Source organism: Coffea arabica, chromosome 3c (assembly GCF_036785885.1).
Source record: "Coffea arabica cultivar ET-39 chromosome 3c, Coffea Arabica ET-39 HiFi, whole genome shotgun sequence".
In the NCBI taxonomy this organism is placed as follows: domain Eukaryota; kingdom Viridiplantae; phylum Streptophyta; class Magnoliopsida; order Gentianales; family Rubiaceae; genus Coffea; species Coffea arabica.
Genome location: NC_092314.1, coordinates 9,610,148 through 9,635,396, shown reverse-complemented (window position 1 = coordinate 9,635,396; position 25,249 = coordinate 9,610,148). Strand labels below are relative to the sequence as shown.

At 36.1% G+C, this 25,249-nt stretch overlaps 3 protein-coding genes across 3 annotated transcripts; 1 reads left to right on the top strand and 2 right to left on the bottom strand.

The window, feature by feature from the left end:
• The first annotated feature begins 8,706 nt into the window (after positions 1 to 8,706).
• Positions 8,707 to 10,356, top strand: LOC113703861 (xyloglucan endotransglucosylase protein 1-like). Its single transcript, XM_072082207.1, has 3 exons — positions 8,707 to 9,032; positions 9,563 to 9,756; positions 9,844 to 10,356. Exons 1-3 carry the CDS (start codon positions 8,772 to 8,774, stop codon positions 10,202 to 10,204), a joined length of 816 nt encoding a protein of 271 aa, XP_071938308.1. The 5' UTR covers positions 8,707 to 8,771; the 3' UTR covers positions 10,205 to 10,356.
• A 2,991-nt stretch (positions 10,357 to 13,347) lies between these two features.
• On the bottom strand, positions 13,348 to 17,247 carry LOC140037792 (putative late blight resistance protein homolog R1A-3). The gene has a single exon (XM_072082916.1). It carries the CDS (start codon positions 17,245 to 17,247, stop codon positions 13,348 to 13,350), a length of 3,900 nt encoding a protein of 1,299 aa, XP_071939017.1.
• Positions 17,248 to 17,996: 749 nt separating this feature from the next.
• Positions 17,997 to 23,295, bottom strand: LOC113703410 (uncharacterized). Its single transcript, XM_072082205.1, has 7 exons — positions 22,551 to 23,295; positions 22,104 to 22,206; positions 21,389 to 21,915; positions 21,146 to 21,239; positions 20,169 to 21,034; positions 18,579 to 18,683; positions 17,997 to 18,482 (listed from the first exon to the last, which is right to left on the bottom strand). Exons 1-7 carry the CDS (start codon positions 23,196 to 23,198, stop codon positions 18,399 to 18,401), a joined length of 2,427 nt encoding a protein of 808 aa, XP_071938306.1. The 5' UTR covers positions 23,199 to 23,295; the 3' UTR covers positions 17,997 to 18,398.
• Positions 23,296 to 25,249: the final 1,954 nt, after the last annotated feature.

Here is a 25,249-nt window from a genome sequence, read left to right as displayed (position 1 = left end):
TCTTAACATAATTTTACGAAACTCGAACTCGTTTTTTTTTGTTACAAGTAGGGGTGCAAACGAGTTGAATCGAGTCGAGATTCGACCTAATTAAGCCGAGTCTTAACATAATTTTACGAAATTCGAACTCGAGTTCGAGTTTAACGAGTTCAAAATGTCAAGCTCAAGCTCGAACTTAAAAAATTAAAAAAATAAATATTTTATTTTAAAAAATGAATAAAATAATAATTTTTAACAAATAATAAAATATTTGAGATATATATATATATATATGTAATTTTATTATTAAAATAAAAAATAAAAATATATAATTGAGTTCGAGTTGACTCGCGAGCTAACGAACTTAGTATTTTTGAACTCGAGTTCGACTTGATCAGTTCGAGCTCGATTCGAATTCGATGTTGACTGAGTTCGAATCGAATTCGATTCGTTTGCAGCCTTAGTTACAAGAAAATCAAAGCATTAGGAATCAAAATCAGAGTGAAACAAACTAAAACTAAAACACATAGCAATCAGAATCTCAATAGATTTTTTCTTTGGAAAATGAAATGGAAGAATTCATAACATCATGGGCAGTATATGGAACACTTAGAATGGACAAAAGAACTTGTATTTGGAACCTCTCACTCTCAGGAGGGACAATTAAATTGTGCTTCATAGGGTCAAAGATTGCAAGTTTACTAAGTCATCGAACCCTCAATCAACAAAGATAAAGTACCAATGAAACCTAAGAGGTACTAAGCGATATTATGAAAAACGTTCAGAGAGATTTCTGAAATTATCCCTTAAAGAAAACAAAAAAAAAAAAAAAATTTCTCGTCAAATTTTATAAACCTCAAAGCAAGCAAGAACACGCCCGTTTAGAGATGAAAATCGACAAAATGAAGACTAGAAAAATATCCTTATTCTTTTGCCTTCTTGCTTTTTATTCTCCCTCCCACAAAAAAAAAAAAGAAAAAGAAAATAGTCAGTATACATGTGAGTACAAATGATTCGAAGTTCTTTTGTTAAAATTCTTCAGGAATATTCTTATTACATGTTTTAAGATTTGACTTTTTCCTAGATTCTTGTTAAAAAAAAACACTGAACCTGACTCAACTTTCTAAAAGAAGAACTACCCACATCCTTTTTTTTTTTTTTTTTTTTCAATTTTCATTTGCTCCCTTAGGTACCCACAAGAAAATTTATTTACTAGAAAATGGGTTGAAGCTTTTCTCATTGGGAGAAGGCCGGTTTGTCAGTAACCTACACCTAATTGTATGGTTTTGAGATTCACTAATTTTATTCTAGTTAGTATATTTTACAATTATGAGATTCTAGGAATAAGCAATGATTGTGAACATATATAATCACCAAATTATTTAGCTAAGAAAATCACTTAAAAAAACTCATCTACCAAAAGGGCTCATAATTTAGAACTCGAATCAGATGGAAATAGAACCCAAAAGTTATTCTTTTCTTGTGCAGTGACAAATTTTGAAGAAAATAGGTATTATTTTATCTTCTTCTTTCAATTTTTTCATAGTAGGGAATGGATGTGATTTAAGAAGCAGGGAGGAAGACGTCCAAGACCTTTGATTCCCAAGGCTATTATTTTATCTCAAGTTCGACAGGTTAAAAATAATTTAGGACCCAAAATTTGTTTCAATTTCATTTTCAACGTGGAGAAATTTTAAGAAGATATTTCTGTAGCACTTTTTAAAGTAGATATCATAAATGTGAGATAAAAGATTGTTAGTAAATACGGTTGTAAAATCTTTCAAAAATAAGTTATTGAAAATTGCAGATGTCAACGAATTTTTGGATTCAAGTGAAGAGCACTTTTGCCAACTGAAATCATTTTCATTTTTATAGTCTTTTCTGTTGTAAATTGCCCGTTTTGGCAAAAATATAGTCTAAGGTCGAATCAAATATTTCCTTGAAGATATTCATTCTCTCATCAATATGATTGAGACCCTCTAAAAATTTTCAAGCTAACGTTGCTATCAACTTTGATTAATCTCTCGTGAGGAAAAATTCTTTTCACCAAACTCTGGCCATACTAATTAGATGTAAATTAATGCTGCTGTGACCATGCTGATGTACTACACAGATTCTCTTTAGCCATAGGCACACAGCTCTGCTCATACAACCATTATCTTTTTAGGTAATAATGCATGCACTATATTAATGAATTATCTTATATATGTAGTAATGATGAACTTGGAATACTTTGTCCGTCTTTTTCATTTCTTGTTTTATTTTTAGCAGAAAAATGGTGAAATTTAATAAGTACAGAGGAGATAAGATAAGAGGAATTTAAATCCAAAACTTCTAAATTCTGAACTCTCAACCATAACCATGAAATCATATTAGGCAAAGGGTCTAACAATTGTCTAGCATTTCTTGGAACATAAATGGCATCCAGGCATTGTCTTTCTTTCCTAGAGGAAACAATTTACTAAGTTTTAATTTTGAATGAATTTTTAGTTTTATTACCATCTTGTTTTTCGACATGTTTATCCATTCTATGTAGTCTATGTAATGAAGTTCTCAATTACTTGCAAACATCAGAAGCAAAACAGATAGTTGGAGCCTATGTACAATAGCCCTACCTCATTACTTGTTTGTAGGATTGATGACCAGATGACTTGTCGCTTCCCAAGTTAGGAAACTAATTTTGATGTATATCAGCATTCCAAAAAGGGATTAAGTCTCTCTTTGAGTTATAGATCCGCCGTTCAAATCTCACCTACAATGAAAAAAAATTCAAAAGAGATGTCGGAGCACCCTTTTGATCTAGTCAGATCTATATATTTGCTAACCTCTTTCACAGACTCTTTAGATTCCCCTAAGATAGATTAGATTATACAAATATTATTATTGTCGGAAAAAAAAAAAGTTCTAAAGTGCACAAAAGTCCGGTGTCCATTTCTTGCACAAAGTATATCTACCTGTGATGTGCACCAAATTGTTTCACAATAAAATTTTGAGCAAATTATTTGGATGGCCACCAAACTTTTGGAATCATTGAATTTTGATCATCACATTATTAAAAGTCTGGTTTTGGTTACTGAATTATCTAAAATTTAGATTTTGGGTCATTCTGTTAGATTTAATCGTTAAATATGATAGATTTAAATGTTTGCACCATTCACGAGACAAGAAAAATGAGTATAATTAACGATTAAATCTGAGGAAATGGCCCAGAATTTAAACTTTAGTTAGTTCAGTGGACAAAACCAAACTTTTAATAGTTTAGTAGTCAAAACTCGACTATGTCAAAAGTTCAGTGACCATCCGGATAAGTTGCTCTGAAATTTTCTGGTCAACATCTAGGGCCTGTTTGGAAGCTTGGTTTTTTACCAAGTTTGTATAAAACTAGTTTTTTAACAACTTTTGCTACAGGAACCCCAAAAAACTTATCAAAGTTTTTAACCTACACACTTAAAATATCCAAAACACAACAAAAAAAAAAATTCCCTTCCCCTTTTCTTCTTCTTCCTCCCTCACTACCACCTCCATTGCCGGATCCGTCACCAATTTCCGATGCCGGTGCCGGTCTTTTTTTTTTCCCTATTTTTTTCCCTCTCCCCCTCTTCCTCCCCTGCCATCATCCTCCCTTGTCTTTTTTTTTTTTCTCTCTTACGTCTGGCGTAGAGGGGGGTGGCACAGAGAGGGGCGGCCAAGGGGGCAGAGGGGGGAGGGGGAAGGGGCGGCCAGGGGGGCAGAGGGGGGAGGGGGAAGGGGCAGAGGGGGGCGGCGGGGGAGAGAGGGAAGGCGGGGGGAGGGGGAAGGGGCAGAGGGGGGCTGCGGGGAGGGGAAGATGGGGGAGAGAGAGGCGGCGGGGGAGAGAGGGAAGGCGGGAGGAGGGGCAGAGGGGGGCTGCGGGAGGGGAGGAGGGGCAGAGGGGGGCTGCGGGGGGAGGGGGACGGCGGGGGAGAGAGGGAAGGCGGGGGGAAGGGGAAGGGGCAGAGGGGGACGGCGGGAGGTAGAGTTGCAGCTGGGGGTGCTGGAGGTAACGGGGAAGAAGAAGAGGAAGAAGAAAAAGAGAGGAAAGAAAAGAAAAAGGAAAGAAAGAAAAAGAAAAAGAAAAAGAAAAAGAAAGGGAAAGAAAGAAAAAAGAAAAAAAAAGTTTTTCACCTTACAAAAACTTTTACAATATTTTTCACCTAACAAAAACTTCTACAAAATTTTTTCAAAAACTTCTACAGTGCACTACAGTAAAGTTTTAGACAAACTCCCAAAAAACTCAGGTTCCAAACAGGCCCCTAATAATGCAGTACTACTACTTATGTCTTATATCTACCTTCAACTTTGTTAGTTTGTAGGTCTATTCTCATGATTGAATGTAGACCCCCTGAATAGGTTATAAATAATTCAAAAATTGAAGGTTCACAAAAAGAAAATAAAGAACTTGAAAATTAAAGTTCATTATTTCTGCTCATCTTATAGTTAGCGAATACCTCCTGCCCTCCCCCGCCTCCTCCCTTATTTTTCTTTTCCGTTGTTAAGATCAGATAACAAGTAACATGTAATGGTGGGATCAATATCAGTGTACTATAGCTCAACAAGATTACAATCAATCGTGTAATTCTTTCTTTTTGTATTTAAAATCAGAGAACAAGTTACGTTTGATGGTGCATCAAAATCAACAATCAATATACTACAACTCGGCATAATTACAATCAACCAAGAAATGATAAATAAATATCAACATAAAATTAAAATAGATTCAAATTTGTAAGGTTAGAATTCAAGAACTCTCACTTCTTTATCATTTCTATCACGGGTTGTTCATGCATTAACTATGTAGATGATCATAATTCAAACAAATGAATCAAAGTGGACCCTTTCACCCTGACGGCGGTGGGTTTTGAGCCTCACACTAGTTAGGTCTTCGGTGATGAACATACTCTACTATCTTGGTCCACTTTCCTACTATTGGTCTATTTTTTTTTTTTTGGGTTGTTGGGGGGGGGGGGGGGTGGTTTCTAGGTTCATTTCAGATGCCCCTAGCCTCGAATTGAAAATTGAAATATTTTTAATTATTTCAATTGGGGAGCCCTTAAGTCAATGAATTGTTTGTTGGATTTTACTTCTAACGTATATAGCTAGAAACCTATGCAGATGAGATGAATTATTGGAGGGGTTAGCTTTTGCAACAACTAATATACAAAGATATAATTGGTTGGTCAAGATGATAATTGATACCAAAGTTGATAAAACATTCTCCTTCTTGTACTAAAGAAAGAAAACAAAGGAAGCCATATAGCTAGAAACCTATGCAGATGAGATGAATTATTGGAGGGATTAGCTTTTGTAACCACTAATCGACAAAGATATTGGTTGGTTAAGTTGATAAATGATGACATAAATGATTAAACATTCCCCTTCTTGTACAAAAGAAAGAAAATGAAAAATTGAGAACTCAAAAGCATAACACTCACATATTAACCTCATATTTGATTTGCTTTTGTATATATATAGTCAAATTAAACTACAATTCTGTATTTCTTTTTTTCGTGATAAGTGAATAACGTGATGCTCCAAAAGCTATAAGAAGTTGAATACACATGAATTTTGAGTTAGATGATTCTAAACAATAGCCTTGGTATAGCTTATTTGCGTACATATGTTAATTTGGATAACTTCTTGTCACGAGGTGTACAAATGAAAAGTATATATTCTTGGGACAAGGTGTTTCAAAAGAAGAAGGAAAAGAACTCGAGAAAAGATTATCGAACATGGTAAAATTTGTTCTCAACATATTTAATTTCATGCAAAAAAAAAAAAAAAAACTACTAAAAAAAATTAAACCTACAAACTAGTATATCATGAGATGAACCATTTACACATAAGATAAGCCTTGAGTTGGTTATATGCTTCTTTCACCATATTTTTATCACAAATCCCTCTGCATATAATCAAATTTGACATCTTTTTTATTTGGAAAACTCCATTTAATTGTTTGTGGATGATAAGTGAATGTACTAATAAGCTTTTTGATGTCTGGAAAAGTAAAAGTACTTGATTAAGCTATAGTTTATTATCAGTTAGATACTGTATCCAACTATGGGATCATTTAACTACACATTTTTTTTGTGTGTGTTAGTGGATGGAACACTTTCGTTTGTAAAACAAAAATGTCATGAAAGTTGTCAGCCTGTAAAGTATGCTATATTGAATGACAGGCAGAATCTGCAGAATTTATTACGTTTTTTTTTCTTTGAGGGTGAAAATTAGTTAAACTTGATTGAAACTTTTGTGAAAGTGTCTTCTTTCAATAGATCCATTAGCAAATTATGCTTTCACTCTAATTGTTAGTTAGATCACTCTTCTTCTTCTAAAATAATGATATCACCGACAATTGATTACTAACTAATTAAGGAATCGTGATTGTATACTAACTAAGAAAATTTTTATTATTTTTTCAAATATGTAAAACCTGTATATGCCTGGGGTATTCTGGCCATCAGTGAAGATTTCATTAATGAAATTATAATGTGTTCTACAAAAAGAAATTAAGGAAATCATAATTGAATCCTTTATAAGATTTTTTTCGGGTATACTAGTAGGTTTAGATGATGATACACACTTTTAAGTTGAACATTTGATAAAACTGAAATTAAAAAATTGAAATATGAAATCTAAATCGATTGAATTATTAAATTGTTAATTACTAAGTCAGATATATTTGAGTGCACATCAAATTAAGGGACAAGTGAATAGTCCACCACTTATTTTTGGGAGCAAGTTTTATTCAAAAAATTCAGTGTCATATAATTAATTTAGATATGTTTAAATTTTTATTATCAAATGCGTTTAAAAATATTAAAATCTGAATTCATTAAATGTTGAATTACGTTATCAAACACGACCTTATCGTATGTGATACTCATAGGCTTTAAAAAGTACACCAAGAACTCAACATCATTCCGTTAAAAACTATTGAAAATTCACACAATTTTGCTTTTGAAACATCTAATGTTCTAAACCACTTGCCAACTTGATTAAAAATGTAATCTCTACGCAACCAATGCAATCACAGGGAGAATAAATTACAAAGTGGGGAATATCAGGATCCATGAGCTCAAGATGCAAGAATTCTCATGACTGGAGAGTGACCCGTGATGATGACCGGCCGGGCAGCTGTAAATTTCAAAACAACATCCTTTTCTTGAGCATTTTATTCCTGTAGATTCAACTTGTGAAATTATTTATGTGGTTCCGCGGCTTATCACCAGCTGGATATTCACTTTCTTTGGGAGGAAATGCCCTGGGTTTCCCAGCTTTACCACTTTTGAACCATGAAATTCTAGCACCGCTAAGAAAGCATCTTTTATAGTACTTAATTCAAATATCCCCATGAGCAAAATCATTTCATTGTGAGAGCGTCTCTGTTTTAGGTAGAAAGACCATCAAGCTAAAAGGAGGAAGAAACACAATACTATTAGATAGATAGAATATTTAACTGTTTAGGTAAGGATGCCTTATTTTTCTTCTGCTTGTCGCACAAGACTTGCCTAATATGCCTTACCCTTTCGTGTAATCGGTGGATTATTATATGGAACGTGATTTATCCCGTGCACGCTCTCGAATAATAATTACAGTTCCCTTGTCAATAAAAAAAAGGACGCTTCATTTCCCTATTTTGCATGATGCGTTCTATAATTGTTCGTCGAGCAACAAATTTTGCAAGCATGAAATTGCTAGAAATAGTACAAACTGTTACAAACAAAACAACAAGACTTCCCATCCCATAGTTTTAGGGTTTTGAGATTTGAATGGATCATGGCCTCATACCCAACCCTCCTTTTCGGGAAAGCGAACTTTATTGAAAACAGTCAAATTGAGTGTTAGCTCTTAGCTGGCTGGCCTTGTTGAAGTGACCTTGGCCATAAAAGCTTGTACATCACGTAAAAATTTTGAACTAAACAATGACAGAAGACCAATAATGTAACACATCCTAAGGATAAGTTTGAGACTTGAGAGGGATTGGTACTTCATTCATGGACATGCACAGTTCACAAATAGTCCTTTTTGACAGATTTCATTGACATTGAACCTACTATAGTTGCAAGTTAGGCATTATCTAAGTGTTAATCCACTTTCAGCGTGCAAGTAATTTACTGGTGGAGGATACCAATTTCATCCTATTTTGAGCACTTTCATTTCTTGATGGTACTATTGAATTCAACTTTTCGCCAAACTTTTCTTGATGGTATTTACAGTTACTGTGAAACATCTCCAGCGTTCCATTTATTCAAAATTTCTCAGTTGAAAATGGTTCAATCTTGGCAAATAGAAAAAAAGAAAAAATTGAAGTGGATAAAGAACACATTTTGTTCATTGCACCAATCTCTTTTGGCTCATTATACTTGTCAGCAAGTACACAATCTGGTTGGCATCCACTGAATGGTCCAATAATCAATACCTAAAGGAGGGCCATACCCATGCAATGCAGCTCTCATAGGACAGAATCATTCTTGGAAGCTCCATCTCAAGCCTTCTTAACTAAACACCAAAACTCCTAAACCCACCACCAATCCCCCAAACAAAACAAAACCTTCCAGCTTTCATGCTGCTCAGCTGGCACCAGCCTTTAGCTAGGCCACCCCTCCTTCAGGGCCCCCAACTCTAGCTCCCTCATTGATCACAAGCATTTTGCTACCCCATTTAATAATAGCTATATAGAACCCTCCTAAACCCCTATATATACATCCCAAGTTCAAAGGTTTTAGTCACAAAAAGTAGTAGTGTCATATTTGTGACAAAATCCCATTAGCAAAATGGCTTTTTCACATATTGGAGTCCTAGTGTTGTTAAGCTCATGTATGGTTGCATATGGTGGCAATTTCTACCAAGATTTTGATCTTACATGGGGTGGTAATAAAGCAAAGATTTTCAATAGAGGGCAGCTGCTTTCCTTGTCTTTGGACAGGGAATCTGGCTCTGGTTTCCGATCCAAGAGAGAGTATCTGTTTGGAAGAATTGATATGCAGCTTAAACTTGTTGCTGGCAACTCTGCTGGCACTGTTACTGCATACTACGTACGTATTAACTTAACTGTTATTAAGTTAGTACTGCATCATTTTCTTCAACCACTCTGCTAAACAGTGTTTTTCTTGAAATGATATTCTAATTTTACTCAAAAAAAAGGAAAAAAAAATGCTACCACATATTACTAAAAAGCCTTTTCTATCACCCTTTTTTCATTCTCCATTCTCCAATAAGGGTTGCTAGGCCAGTCCCTCAGCAGAATGGCCAAGATAGTTAAAATTTGAATCCTTCTCCAGTTCTTTGCTATTATTTCATCACTGATGTAACAGATTTAAAGACTGGGATTTTCAACTAACATCTTTCTTTAATCATAGTTCCATTAGATAGTTACACAGAGTATACAGTACTCTGCTATAAATCATGTTTTCTCAGTAAGTCAGTAACAAATTGGCATTAAGTTGCCTCTGAAGCCACGCTCATATTTCTTCAGAGTTATCCATGAAGTTCATTATGCAATAATATGCGATTAATCCTTGTTTCTTTTCCACTTATGCACAACAATCATTTGGTTCTTGTGCAGTTATCTTCTCAAGGACCAACACATGACGAAATTGACTTTGAATTCCTGGGGAATGTCACTGGTCAGCCTTACATCCTCCATACTAACGTCTACGCTCAAGGAAAGGGAGGCAGGGAACAACAATTTTATCTCTGGTTTGATCCGACAAAGAACTTCCACACTTACTCAATGGCCTGGACTCGTGACCACATTATGTAAGCAAAAGGCTCAATTTATGTTTCCCAACCCATGATTCGATAAGCAAAATTTTAGTTAATAATATTCTAAACTTTCTCCTGCAGATTCTTGGTAGATAACACTCCTATCAGACAGTTCAAGAATGCTGAGTCTCTTGGCGTTCCATACCCAAAAAACCAACCGATGAGGATTTACTCTAGCCTCTGGAATGCTGATGATTGGGCTACAAGAGGTGGACTAGTGAAAACTGACTGGACACAGGCACCCTTTACTGCGTACTACAGGAATTTCAATGCTCAGACCGCTACTGTTGGTAAGCTCTCCAATGGGGCATGGCAGAACCAGGAACTTGATGCCAATAGCAGAAGAAGATTGAGATGGGTTCAGAAGAATTTTATGATATACAATTATTGCACTGATTATAAGCGGTTCCCTCAAGGATTTCCTCCTGAATGCAGACTATGAAGATTTCACTAGTTGATCATGTCTTGAAACAGAAACTTTGGAGATGGTTTTGAACAATTGTTCCTGATATGAATTTCATTTGTTTATTCCTGTTTTCCTTCATTTTGCTGTACCATGTTGAATAAATAAAATTTTCTATGCTTCTTTGAAAATTTATAGCTTCTTTCACCATACAAATACAATGAAATTTGAAGCCCACTTTGTTGGTATTGTTTATCCAACTAGTCATTCATACTTTGAACTCCAAATCACTACAATCCAGAACATGACATGTATCAGTTCTGCAGAACTGGGCCATGCATGACTCAGCACTGCATTGAGAAAATTCCAGACCGTGCTCAACTATCTATCGGACTTGAATTGGGGTGGAATTGGAATTCTGAGTTAATTTGAATAGGATAAAATTCGAATTCGAGTTTTGCTGTAGATCCAAACACAATCTCATGACGTTTGATATCCGAGATTTTTCCTTGCACCGACAGCCCATAGACAATTTCTTGCATGCTTGGACCATTTTGATGGATAGAAAGTACCATCGCTAGAAAACCTTGTCCTTTACCTCGTTTATACAGAAATGTTTGTGGTCTGTACAATTGTCTGTCTCAATTGAGATGTATGCATGAAAACAAAAGATGTACACACGAAGACAACAAATATAGACACTAAAGTAACAAAATGTACAAAAAGCAACTTTTTCCATTCACTGAAACTCGTGCATTACAGTGAACCTCATCCATTAATTTCCAAATCAACCCCATCTGGATCACTAATTGTATGGTGCAATTGCTCTAGCAATTCAAATCGTCCAGTCCCCACTGAATATTGTGAGCTGGATTAGCCAGCAGCACTGGTTTGCAGGGTGTTGTGCTCCTGGATATATAGTACCCAATCAATTCATGCCGCCTTACACCCAAAATATATATATATATATATATATATAGACGCTCACACACACTTGGGCGTGTGCATTTGTAGAGGAGGATCTGTCTTAGTAGTAGTAGTTTGTCCATTTGGCAACAGTGATGCGTCTTCAATTATGCTTCATTGTGGTCAATTTCAGTTACATGCATTGCCTGCTGTATCCTAGATCATCTGACAGTGACTTGAACCCCTCAGTGATCCTGACTGAATCTCAATAACATGCCATCCAAAAGTACAATTTATTGGTGTCTTCTGAAGAATAAATATGATCAATAACAGATACAGGGCATGTGTGTAAAACAAATACACTATATTAAGGGACTTCTGCTAATTTTATTTGGGACAATTTCAGAAACCTCCCTTGAGGTTTCTTACTAACGTTTTAAAAATTACATTTACCTCCCTTGATTTGATACTTTGGTAACCAAACTTTAAAATAGAGTAAAAAATTTAATGAATACTCTAAAATGCTCTTATCTTACAAAGTTCAATTTGTTCTTCTAAACAAGAAGAGTGTCAATTTTTTCATGCCAATATTTGTTATTTGATAATCAATTATAACAATAAATCTTTTTATATAATAGGGTATTTTTCATAGTGCTTTATTGGAAATATAAATTTATTTTAAAATAGAGAAAAAAGTGCTAATTTGTTTCTTTTAAAGTTTATGGACTTCTTTTTAATAAAAGTTTATGGACTAGCTTGTTGATGGAACTATCATAATTTAATAGTGATTTTGGGCTATTTGTTTTTAATCATTGTTGACTTATCCTTGATTTTGATACCAAAAAAAAGAGTTACAAAAAAATTGGATGATATTAAAAGTTATCAAAATATATTACTAGTTTAATTTTTAATTTGGATAGATATTCGGAGCAGCATTGATAGCTCTTCTATACTTCTAATGAAATATAAGAGAAATGAATAAGAATGAAAAATGTAAAAAAATTATAAAATCCATCCTTTGCATAGACATAGTAACAAGAGAGTTTTATTAAAAATGCTAAGGTTAGTATTGTCATTTTAAATGGGCGAGGGAGGTAGGTGTAATTTTTAAAACCTTAGGGGAGCCAAGTGAAATTATTAGAAACCTCAGGAGAGGTTTCTGCAATTATCCCATTTTATTTCTGAAGCAGAAGAGAAAATTCTCACTTGCAACCATCCTAGTTCTGTTTCCTTACTTGCCTAACTTCTAATCCTGAACAGCTAATTCATATTGACTTTCTTGTACGCAGTCATTCAGTAAAAACCTGTAAAAGGAAAGAGTAGCTCTAGTGACAAGTAATCAGTGTTTATAAGGTATGTTAGGATTGAGAATTTATAGGCTTATGTGTGTGTGTGTGTGTAAATCCTACTGTGAAATTTTTTTTTTCACCATTCATCAAGGAAGGAATCAAAGGAAGTGTTCACAAATGCTAGCAACTCAAACTTGTTCATAAAAGAAACATGAAACTAGAAAGAAAAGCAAAATACTACAGGGGCATCACAGCCACTATCCTGAATTAAATGCATGTTTATACTGACTGAAGCAGAATGTTAATCAGCTGGAAAATTAGAACTGAATTCAATCTCAGAAAAGTTTTGTATTTCAACTATCATAGTCTCCAAGACATAAGTGGCATAGTTTATTAAGACAGGCAGGCATAAATAGAATCTGACCATTATAGTCACAAATGAGAGTTTTGTCAAATTTCCAGCAACATTTCTCAACAGGTCACAGGTGCTCTGCCTGAAACCAAAGTTGCGACTAAAAGTCATATATTGCCACAAGATGCATCAAACTATGATGCTTTTGCAACCACAAGGCAGCTTACAAGATACAAGTTTACAGAACTAAGCTTTTGGAAGCACTTTGTACTTTGTTCTCCCTCTAGTGCTTAGGGTATTATTGGAAGCTCCTAGCATGGAGCAACAGATTTTTCTTCCATTTTCTGTGAAGAAGGTCAATGCTCTTGGCTGGCTGCACGCAAATGCTGGTAGATTGTAACATGTAAATAAGTCAGTTGCAAACAAGATATATAACCAAAAAAAAAAAAAGATTAGAGAAGCATTTTGAAACATTTATATTTCTCCTGTTGTTCTGTTTTTCAGAGCTTTTTTCTAATCAACATGTACATTCTCCTAATGGAAAAGCAATAAATTTGCTGAAATAAATACACAAGGAACTAGGAAAACATACAACTTTTTAACCACTTCTAGCTAGTAAAAAAATCTTCTGATGGCTACCCAAGGGTGACAGCTAGCTCCTCGTTTCCCATTTCTATCTGCCTTTCCTTAATTACTCCTAGTGAGCACCTACAAGAGTGACTGCAACCTCGCAATTCAACGCTCTGCAATGTTGGTATATCTCCTAAACAAGGGGGAATCTCCACAAGTTTTTTGCAATTTACCAGCACTACTGTCTTGAGGCTGGGAAGATGATCTTCAAAAGCATTCCAATGTAATAATTGCAACCGCTCTAATTTCAAGAAACTGAGATTACGAAATTCTCCTTCATTCATGTCCCATGTTGTCCCCTCGAATGCATCATCCAACAATTTGAGTACTTGAAGATTGGGTAGGTTCCCAATGCTTGAAATTTCAGTCCAGGGCAAGCAAAAACCTGACAATGTCAATTTTTTAACATTCGCAGGAAAGCTGAACTTACAAGATTGAACCTTATGAAGTGCCTTTCCCCTGTAGGCCACCTTCAATGATTCAAGTTGGGTGAGGAAGTCCAAATTTGGGAACTGGATGCAGTTGGAAGTGTAATCCCAAGAATACAAAAACCTGCAACTTAGCTTTCGAAGATTGCACAGGCCTCTCAGGATCTGTTCAGTATCTTCTCCAAATGCTAAATCCGGCGTGGAAAGGCTTTGTAAGCTATGCAACTTGAAGGGCTTCTCCAGAAATTCTTGACTGCAAGGAGGCAAGGTATAAGAGCCCCTTATCAGCAAATGCTTCAGTTTCACCAGGTTCCAAACAGTCGTTGGTACATCGATATTGTGATTTTTCCCCAACATAAGAGTTTCCAGGTTCCGGAGGTTGCCAATTTCTGGTGGGATGCTCTTTCTTCTGTAGTGGTTGAGTGACAAGAACCTTAGATTAACCAACTCAAATATGTTAGGACAATAGTCGATATCGATGGCCCAAATATCTAACACTCTAAGGAGCTTGAAATTGTCAAAGCTGAATGAAACCTTGCGTAATATACTCCCACGATATACCATAGAGCGGGTACGTGGACAAGGATTTACTCCCATGGCCACATGCTTTTGGTACACATGACAGGCAGGGAGAGGGAGTCCAAAATATAACTGGATTTGAGTTATTCCTGCCAAATGTGCTGGATTCAAAGAACTTCTGGGAAAATAGTCCGATCCAGAATTGATGGACAGACGATATGGCTCATAAAATGAATCACCAACCGAAGATAATTGTTCAAATCCGTTGGTTGTTAGCAAAAAGGACTCTTCTTTAGCTTTTGCCAAGGCAAAATCACGCAAGAGATCATGAACACGGCTTGCTTTAACTCCACCTCGAGATCCTTTTTTGGAGATTATTACTAAGCTCCTAGCAATTAGATCATTCAAATACTTCTGAGCTGCACCCTCTAAGCTTCCTTTATCATCCTTTTGCAGTTCAACAAATCCTTCTGCAATCCATAACCGTATCAACTTACTTGTCGGGACTTCTATATCCTCACAAAATGTTCCAAAATAAAGAAAGCATGGCTTCAAATGATTTGGTAAGTTGTCATAACTGAGTTCTAGCATGCCCATGCACTGACCATTTTGGTCTTCTAGAAGGTGAGCATTCAAACCATTTGCAATTTGTTTCCAGGATTCCTTCTTTCTGTCCTTTGTCCCAAGTAGTCCAGCTATCAAATCCACAGCAATTGGTAGGCCTTTGCAATTTGCTGCAATTTGCTGTCCAATTCCAAAAAGTTCTTGGGGGCAACTTTCTTGTTTAAATAGCTTGACTTGCAAGAGCTCCCAACTACTAAGATCTGATATTGGATTCAGAAAAATGGTGATACTATTGGTTGTGATTTGTGAAGTAATGTTATGAAATCGACTTGTGAATACAATTCTACTCCCATTGTTATCATCTGGGAAAGAAGCCTTCATATCATTCCACGGCCAAATATCCCACAAATCATCAACAAATATAAGATAACGTTTGCCTTTTAGACTTTGATATAATTTCAGAGCCAGCCTGTCGTCAGTCATTCCAAGTACCTTGTAACTTACTTTACTAACTTGCTGCAGAACTTCAAGCAACAATCTTCTCTTCTGATAGACCTGAGTTACACAACACCTTGCACGGACATGAAAGTGCAGAAGAACGGAAGGATTTTCAAATATTGAATGAACTAGTGTTGTCTTACCTATTCCAGGCATCCCCATAACTGAGAGAATCTGCAATGGCATTATACCATTGGTGAGTTGCTCCATTATCTTTTTTGCTTCATCCTCAAAAAGTTCCACGAAATCACCAGGCTTGTTTGCTTCATTTCCGGCCCCATAAATGGAACGTGACAATACTTGAAACTCTCCTGAATTAGCTTGTGAAGAAATACCGGCAACATTGGAGGAAAATTTCAGGGCTGCAACGTGATTCATTGTTCTGTCTTTGATATCACTGACCTCTCTGCTTATAATCTTAATATCTTCAATGGCATAAAATAGCCCCAACTTATGATACCAAAGAGGTTGATCTTTGATGAGGAACGAATCGACAACATAATCTATATGGTACACAACATCTTTGAAACGTGTCCAGGGATCTTTCAGATCTTGATGTTCTCTTGGATGCTTAGCAATTTCAATAAAATCTCCCCTCATAGACAATATGTGATCATGAACCATCTCAATTTGATGCCACAATAGAGCAATGAAGTCATCTTTAGAGTGTAGCAGCTGCTTCGCATTCTGAATCACAAAATCCACAAAGCCTAATTCGTTTGTTGTGGGGAACTTGGTCCTCTGGGATTTTGGCAATATGCTGTCATAGATATCTCTAGCTTCTTGCTTGATAACCTTGAACTCTTCAAGCAAAACACGAGCATCAAGGTCCAGTTGTCTAACAGTGTCCTCAGTAACATCATTGTCAATGAACGAGGGAATAACACATGCTGCCCTGCCCATAACATGTTTGATTTGCAGAAATAGATGCTTCAATTTTGGATGAGTATCAGTGTACTCTTGAGCTGAAGTATCCATAAGATAATCCCTTAGAATTTTAAACTCATCCTCGAGAGCATTGATCCGCTGCATCACACAAGTTTCTACACTGACACTAACCTGCAATATCTCCTTAATTTTGCCTAGAGATTCAAGATAAAGAATTTCATTCAATGAAAAATCACTCTTTTGTAGAGAACTCGAAGCTTTCCAGGCTCTGAGATACACCTTTCTAACATCTGGCAGAATAACTTCAATCCTATGCTGTAGATAAGAAAGTTGAAGCTTCACCTCATTCAGCATGCGTTCATCCATCTTATTGTTGTCCAAGCACAGGTACATAAGACATGCCGTGCTATCAGCTGCAGCTTCAGAATGAATCAGAACATCCCTTAACCTGTCATCATGCTCCCTTGGCAAGTATTTTTTAGTTACTCTTAGTAAATATCCCAGATACCTCAGATTCTCTTCAAGGGCTTCAGTTTCCTTCTTCAGATTGGCAATTGATTGAGCTTTATATTTCAGCAGATCCTTCAGATAGCCTAAAGTAGTGTCAATAAGTCCCACAACAGCATCAGTTGTTGAGCTAATGGATCTTGTTGACTGCGCAACCAAAGCATAAACTTCTTGAATGAGTGGCTTTATTGGATCAAGCTTTTCTAGTGCACTTGAGATTGAACAAACCAAGTTATCTGGTATCAAATTCAACGAGAGAGGTTGAAGTTCTTGATCTGCACTGAGGACCACATCTTCAACTTGCCTTAGGATGGCTTTCAAGCCATTGTTGTTGATGTACCACTTTCCTGTGCAGGTGAAAAAAGCTTTGAGAAATCTTGCTTTCAATTTGAGGGTATGGACTTGAACCTTGACTGGAGCTTCCAAATCCCAGTTAATCTCAACGGACTCCAGAAACCTTAAGGTGTTGTCAAAGCTACAAGGATCTATAGCAATCTCCATAAGTTTCTATCCCTCTTTTGAGTAGGAAAACAGCCTAAAATGCTTTGCTTCACAGCTTAAACTATGAACCTTTAGCTTTCACACACTGTTTTCCTCTGAAATTCTAAGTCAACGGAAAGGGTTCAAGAAGGAAAAAGTGAAAGAAGCTTTTTCTTTTCGCTTTTGTTCAAGTAGCGAAAAGCCAAAGAAGCCTCGCTCCCTCAGTATGAACTATGTATTCCACTAAATAATTATTTCGCAGTTCGCTTATATTGAGTCTCACATATGGTTCTTGTTTCCAACAAAAGCTTTTGAGTGTTTGCCCTTTCAAAGATTATTCATTTTCTACAAAATTCGAAATTTCTCTACTAACCCCCTCGTGAGTTCTCTCTTCATTTCCTTTAACAAGTGACAACTTTCTTCCATGTGTTTTGGCCTTTGTGATTCACTTTCTCTTAAACTTCTTAATATCGTTTAATTGAACTATGCATGAACAGTTGCATAAATTTAATTTGCAACTAAAAGTGGGACAGGTTAGGTTGGTTTTAGTTCAATCATTGATGACAAATTTTACTAAAAGACCAATTCTTTGCTTGTTTGATCAATTTAACTGATCAGTAAAATGAGGAAGGAAGCAGGGGAGAGTTAGCCAGGCAGGGCAAGTGCGATTTGTTAATCACAGAAATGAAACTAGAAGACAAATCTACAACGCATCTCCGTAGAAATTGCATGTTTACACGAACTGAAGCATAGATGTTAATTAACAGAAAGAAGCCGAAAGAAATCTTGACATGTTTATGAAGTTTTTTGTCCTTAAGAATGTCAAAATTCTTAAATGAAAGCCAGGTGTAATCTTTCCTAAATAGATAGGCAAAAAAAAAAAAAAAATTTACCCTGTACATACAAATGTATAAAAAGTATGCTGCACTTCGCCTTACCATCATTTAACACTAAAAATCCTGTGTCCAACGCATAATTACTGAAACAAGTTAAGGTGTGTAACTACAATAAGACCTGTCTCTGCAGCCAAAGCTGCCACTGAGTGCTAAGATACTAACAGTCTGCCAGAAGATGCACCACTCTATCTTGCTTCAGCATTCTGCAGGCAGCTAGCATGTATATGAACTTTTGAGCTTCTAAAATCACTCTCTTTTTGCTCTCCATTTGGGTGATTAGGGTCTTGCTGAAAGGTCCCTGCTTGGAATAGACTTTTCTTCAATACATCTGGAAAATGTCACCCCCGGGGGCTGCAGGGGCTGGGACATCACAGCACGTAAGAAAGTATTCAGTAATAAATGATTATACAAGTTGAGTAAATAAAGAAGCATTAGCAAACAGTAATTGCCACTTACTGTGATTCTGCAATGCACATTCAGATCATCAATCATTTGGCCAAGGCGTTGTTTGGCCTGTTGCTCTGTTTTCAATGCTTTTTGACACGCTTCTCTCACCAGAAGCTGAAACCATGAATTATAAAAACGATCAGATGCTTGGACATCTACAGCTTTTCCCAATATAAAATGGGGACAAGTTCATTTTGTCATATTAGAGAGAAAAGAGTCAAGACAGTGCATAACATAATAGTTAGGCTTACACAACCATATCAGCATTGGAGCTCATCAATGCATAAAACATAGACTGATACTGATTGAAACTCTTTTCCCGATTTTCTTGAAAAGTCAAAGTAGCTCAAGTATTGATACTAATTTAAAGCATAAAAGCAACATGCATGATTTATGTTTCAGATTTAGTGTCAGATGGCTGGTAAGTAGTCACACTGGTGGTGAACCCAACAAAGAGAAGATCATACTGAATGCATGTTTAAAGTACAGATCCAGTGTTAAACATCTTCACTGGAAGTCAAGTAAATCCACCAGATTGTAACTTGAGAAGTACAAGAATTCATGTTTTTAGCTATATAAACCCTATGTCAGGAAATATTAGATGTATGTTCCAACAGTGAATACCAGGTAAGTTTACATGATCCGTATAGCATGAAGTCTCAACTTTCTTTATGGATCTCATATGATTAAGTATGATCAGGACATATTTTTTAGAGCATATTTTAACACAGGACTCCCCACTGTTAGATTGAGGAGCATCTGAAATAAATATTCACGGATCCACCTGAGCAAACATTGTCTTCTAAGGGTGCTTACTGCATGGGACAATCACTGAATTTTACATGAAGATGAAAAAGAGTTACGAGCAAAAGACAAGCATCTGAGCATAGAACTAGGTTTAATTTTAGAAGATGGGAAAAGATGCCCTTGTTGGATAGAGTTCAGCAACCATGCACCCTAATAACTAAAAAAGCAGGACGATGCAGTAGAAGATGCATCAATATGCTCCTTTATGCAAAATGGTCCTGATGACAACCTTGTCAGGTCTACTAGGTTTGTGTATCAGTAATTCAAAGTGAGTTCCTTGGGCAAATTCAACTAGTAGGGCATCAAACTGGCAAAGATAAAAAGTTAAAATAATCTAGTGAGAAATCTAGCTGCAGACTTGCAGATTATTTAAAAACTAGTGTGTTGAGAAATTATGAAAAGAATCACTACACTTCAGCCCCAAATTTTCTCAGATTAAGTTAAAGCTATGAGTACAGAATTGCTTTCAATCTAAACACCAAGACAGCATATAGACAAGGTTCTGAGCAATCTGCATGTTCCTCACCCGTCATGAAAGATAAGACAAAGGACTTTGAAATGAAAGAGCATTGGATTTCAGCTGGACACAGTGTTATGCATTTCACTCGAATGAGAATGCGAAAGAGAACAAGATTGAGTCGGGCAACTCTTTCAGTACAGAAAGCCAGAGATCCAAAAGAATGCACCAAAGATGATGCAAACAGTTAGGAGATCGACTCTGACTAGCACAAAGACTAAACAAGAAGGGCAAAACTTGCATGAGAGGTATATTATTAATATGTGCGGTTATACCTTATTGAAGGGGAAGGCACCAAGTTTGCTGCCATCAACTGCAGATGTTTCCAACAAATTTCGAAGCTCAGCTAATTCGTCAATCAAACCCAGAGCTACTTCTTCAGCATCAAGCATTTGATTTCTTGAGAATTCAAAAGCTCTTTTGGCATGCAGGCGAAAGGCAGCACAGTTCAGACAATTGCACAGCCCTCTGCATCCTCTTGGATTTCTCTTTAATATTCCTTTTATAGAACTATCAGTTCCTTGAAAGGAAAAAACTCCAACTCCTGATGAGTATTGGTCCAAAGAGAGAGATCTGATATTGGCACCTTTACTGTTGTTATTATCCAGGCCCTTAACCAGGCTGTTTTTTCCAATATCAACTTGTTCATGCTGCGAGAACTCCAGTAGGGATCCTTTAGGCAAAGAGTCATCCTTAATGGCGGAGCATGATGTCTCTGTTAAACAGTTAGTTTCACCATCACAAACTCTGAAATCAGCTGTAGGGAGTACTACTTCCAAATCTCTGGGATTATTCAATTGACCATGTGTACAAGTTGAAGAACTTTCCACCTGCAAACAATTCAGCATATCACATTGAGAGATATTCTCAGAAGATGCAGGGTTAGACTTCCCATTAGAACTGCAGGAACAGGAGAAGGGAGTTGACAAATCTGGGCAGACGTCATCAGATGAACCATCAATGGAATGGACCTTGACAGCAATTGGACAACATGGTTCATCATTTTTAGCTTCTTTCTCCTGGAATATGTCAACTTCATTCTTATTCAAGAAGGCATCCTTATTTGAAGAAGCCAATAGTGGTGAATGCTGATCATTCTCCATCTTCCGTATATTAGGAGATTGATCAATGTTGGTAGAACCTACAAGAAGAAATTGGTATAATAAAGATTAGTTTGTGAAAGCCTCTGCATGCTGATTTGAGATTTAGTTGCTCCGAAAAAGAGAAAAGATAAGAGATATCATTGATTTACTGTTGGCAACATCCATCAGAAAGGGCAATAATCTTCTGTAGCTGAAGGAGCTTGAAGTTTTGAATATTTTCGACCGAGAACATGGATTAAGAATCTGTGCAGTGTCAAGACATCTTAATTAGCAAATTCAACCACTTCGAGAATCTCAGATCATATTTCTGGAACATTGCAAGGTGCTAAAATATTGATCTTCGACTTTCAATTACATTAAGCATATGAACCAAGAATGGAGAAACTGCTTACCATTTTAGTCATTGACATGGTGTTATTTCTTCTAGGACTCCTATGCAAATTCTCATGCAAGAATGTTTGATTGCTGTACATACTTCCATTTGCTGGATGCCCAAGGATGTGATTCCCAGTCTTCAAATTGTTAATTTCTCCATTTGCCCTATCATCATGATCATGAATCTCGCTCAAAATGGTGGCATCAGGCGGTGTTGTCTGTACACAATCTTCGATCGATTTATCACCTCTAGCTAAACCATTTTCATTAGCAATCCCCTCTACAAATGAGCTGACATTTTCTTCAGTTTGAAGCAACTTCTTGTTGGGATCATTCGGATCCTGCTCCCTTACATGAAGGTTGTTTTTGACATTCTCAATATCTCTTTTCTCCAACAATTTATTATCATCAATATGTTGACCAACATCCTTGGTTTTAGCATTCTCAGTATCCATCAGAGCTGATGACACAGTATAATCTACATTACTCAGGTTTTGAACTTGGCAAGAAAAATCTTTGTCAACAATTTCAATTCTTGAAGTACCTATAAACAAAATACAGAGAATGTTAACAATGATGTCTATCAATTCTTTTTTTTTTCCACTAATTCTACTTTTGATCCATATCATCTACTACATGACCAAGAAAAAGAAACCTCTCTTCTGATACATTTGCAACTACTTGTCCATAAAAGAAAAAAGTAAGGACTGCTCAAAGGGGGAAGAACTTAACCAGAATCATCCTTCGCCATGTCCATTAGAAATGGTAGCAATCTTCTATAGCTGAAAGAGCTTGGAGACTTGAAAACCTTCCTTCGAGACAAGGAATTGAGTATCTATACAAGAAATTCCACATCAAATTCTACCATTAGCCCAGAAAACACAAAAAAGGACAACAAAAAGAAAGCAAAATAATACCAAAATTAAGACTAATAGTAATTGGGCATCATCTACTAAAGGATCTATGGCTATTGGAGATAAGTAACCAAGCAATAGAATTGCAGTAAAAAATTAACAAATAATCTCATTCTCTCTTCCATTTAGTCCATCTAATTCCAAGGCACAAAAATTGCAAAATTTAAGCTCCCATTGAGTGTTCATATAAACCATTTTCCTTACAAAGATCAATTAAAACAATTATACAAAAACAGAATATAGAAAAACTAAACAAATTTATTACCATTCCAGAGTTAGAAACTTTGTTGAACCCATTTTTCTCCTTGACAGGTGAGGTTATCTTGCTCAAATCCACCTCATCCTCCTTACTGTCAGGCCCATGACTTTCCGTTCCCGGTTCAGGATCCCTTGAACCCGGATTAACACTTTCTTTATTCTCATTCCTCCCTTCCTTTTGGTTAGCCACACCAAAGCCTGCCCAGGAGCCCAAATCTGGATCCAAACCCTTTACCCCCAACTCAAGATCTCCAAAATTCTTCAACACTTTAGAGGACCCATTACAATTCTCTTCCCCAAAATCAAATCCCACCCGACAAGTACCGTTCTCCCCTTCAACAACTGCAGTAGTGGGTGAGAACACTCTTCGGGCCCGGGCCCGAAGATCCTTAATGGACAAGTCCAATGCAGCTTCATTTTCTACTATCTCGTAGTGGACCCTTTTGGGTTTCTTGAGAGGAGAAATTTGCAGCAATTTCTGGTGATAAATTGACTTATCAGAGGTAGTATCGGTCCAGGTCCGGCCGGAGCGGTTTTGGTGGAAATGAACTTGAGATTTGCTGCGAGTGAATCTGCCCATGAAGGGGTTTGAAGACGTTTTCAATGAGTAGTATTGCTTCCGTTTTCGGGGACGAATCTGCAATGATTTCTCCATGGCTGCTGAAAGAACGATTGATCGAAGCTGAGGGAGGAGAGGGCTGAAAGAATAGTGGTTTTTGTTTGGCGGGAAGATGCCAGGGATGGGGATGGGATTTGGCGGGAAGTTTAGTAGTGGATGAAGCTATTGGCGGGAGATTTTCTTGGTGGCCGTTAAATATATATATATAATGATAATAAAATGCTTATTGGTATGATGATTTGTTATTAAATAAATGCAAGTGAAGATTGCAAGATTTTTTTTTGATATATAGATGCATATGATTTATTAGATGTAATGCAGAAATTTAAAAAAAAAAGGCGGGCTATTATAATTATTTTTCTTGTTTTAATACATGGTGAGTGAGATGCAATTTCAACTAGTAGGAGTAATAGGCAATGTTTTGAAACTTGGACCGGTGGGTGAATTGGTAAAGTGTCCAGGTCAAGATTCAACTGGTTTAATCCTAGTTCATTGATTTTTTTTAATTTTAAAAAATAAGAAATAACAAATAAGTAGAAAATATGTAGAATCAACACAAAAACCATAAATTTTGTAATATCTTCTAGAGAAGATTTACTAATCTAGTACCTTCTAATTCATCCACCAAATAAAAGAAAAAGTATTTCATAAAAAAATTAAGGAATCAACAAAATTATGAACAAATTTGTCCAATATCTTAAATTAAACAAGGAAGAGTTTAATTTTCTTAACTCAATAACAAATCTAATAGGATTTGTAATATCATATTTGTATATTAGATTTGTAAAATTAATGGAAAAAATCATGAATATGAAAAGAAATGATGGATGAGGAAAAGGAAAACAAGTGTGTCTAGTTATCTATTGAACTCAACTTCATCATTATCTTCACCACCAATAATGTAAAAGAAATGAAAAAAATAGAAGGGGGCCAAAAAAAAAAGGGAGATGAGTGAGATTGGAGTATGGCTCTCAGAGATGAGATTCTTGGAAGAGGAAGAATTAAGGTTTTTTAAGTTTTTAGTTGGATTTAAGGCTGCATACAACTAGACCGAGCTCCAGTCGAACATCAGTGGATCGTTATCATAAGCGAGTCAAGTTCGAAATTGATATTTTCGCAAGCTCGATAGCTTGACGAGCCGTTTGATTAGCTCGAGTGCATATGAAATTACATAATTGCCTCTCTATCAATTACAATTTACAATAATTCCGATTTCCTAAATACAATTTCGAGTTGACTTTGACCTGCTTGTGATCTAGAAAATCGAACACAACACGAGTTGACAATTCGAATTGCTCACGAATTGAGCTTCAACTCGCAAGTCTTGTTGACTCGAGTTTGAACCTGCCTTTTCCTTAGTCGAGTTCAGATTGAACTCCAATTTCTTGACTTGTCGAACTCAGGTTCGAACTTGAGCCCACACATAAACAAGTTGATTTAGACTCTATAAGTTCAAAATTTGACTCAATTCGATTTGTTTACAACTTTAGTTGGATTAGTCATTTTGTTTTTAAATTGGGTAACTAAGATTTTTTTTTTTTTTTATTGAGAGAAATATTGGCCCATCAAGTTAACTAATCAACTTAGTTGTACTAGATGACTATTAGCTATAGTTGTTTGGCTTTGACAAAGCCCAAAAGCTTACAAAAATTGAGCAACCCACAAAAAAGTCCAAGTCAAAATTCAAAAACGAGACTTGACCAATTTTAACTGATTCATTTCGGTTTAGCGGTTTTGACCGTCTCTAATTGGTTTTTTTAACTTTCTAGGTTTCTCTTAGAACCGGACCGGTACCACGGCCAGTCCAATTGATTGAATCGATGGTTTGATTCGATTCTAAAAACACTGGTTGTAGGTTGTTGTAAATGAATTGAATTAAAATGATTAACTTTTTGAACTTAGGTGTTTGCCTCGATTTAACATTTGAATGGCTCAAGTCTGATTCGAGAGCTCAAAAATTTATTTAATTTTACAAATTTTTAGTATAATTTTATCAATAATGCACATATAATATCTACACTATAAAATAATAAATGTATAAATTATTGAAAAATATTAAGCAAAAATATAAAAATATAGTCAAACCT

What these genes read in the sequence shown, in the direction of transcription:
- LOC113703861 (XM_072082207.1), top strand. Translation starts at nt 8,772, where the DNA reads ATGGCTTTTTCACATATTGGAGTCCTAGTGTTGTTAAGCTCATGTATG. An exon ending in GCACTGTTACTGCATACTAC is followed by an intron (nt 9,033 to 9,562) that starts GTACGTATTAAC and finishes GTTCTTGTGCAG; the next exon opens with TTATCTTCTCAAGGACCAAC. An exon ending in TGGACTCGTGACCACATTAT is followed by an intron (nt 9,757 to 9,843) that starts GTAAGCAAAAGG and finishes TTTCTCCTGCAG; the next exon opens with ATTCTTGGTAGATAACACTC.
- LOC140037792 (XM_072082916.1), bottom strand. Translation starts at nt 17,247, where the DNA reads ATGGAGATTGCTATAGATCCTTGTAGCTTTGACAACACCTTAAGGTTT.
- LOC113703410 (XM_072082205.1), bottom strand. Translation starts at nt 23,198, where the DNA reads ATGGAGAAATCATTGCAGATTCGTCCCCGAAAACGGAAGCAATACTAC. An exon ending in CATGGCGAAGGATGATTCTG is followed by an intron (nt 21,916 to 22,103) that starts GTTAAGTTCTTC and finishes TTTTGTTTATAG; the next exon opens with GTACTTCAAGAATTGAAATT. An exon ending in TCTGATGGATGTTGCCAACA is followed by an intron (nt 21,035 to 21,145) that starts GTAAATCAATGA and finishes TTCTTCTTGTAG; the next exon opens with GTTCTACCAACATTGATCAA.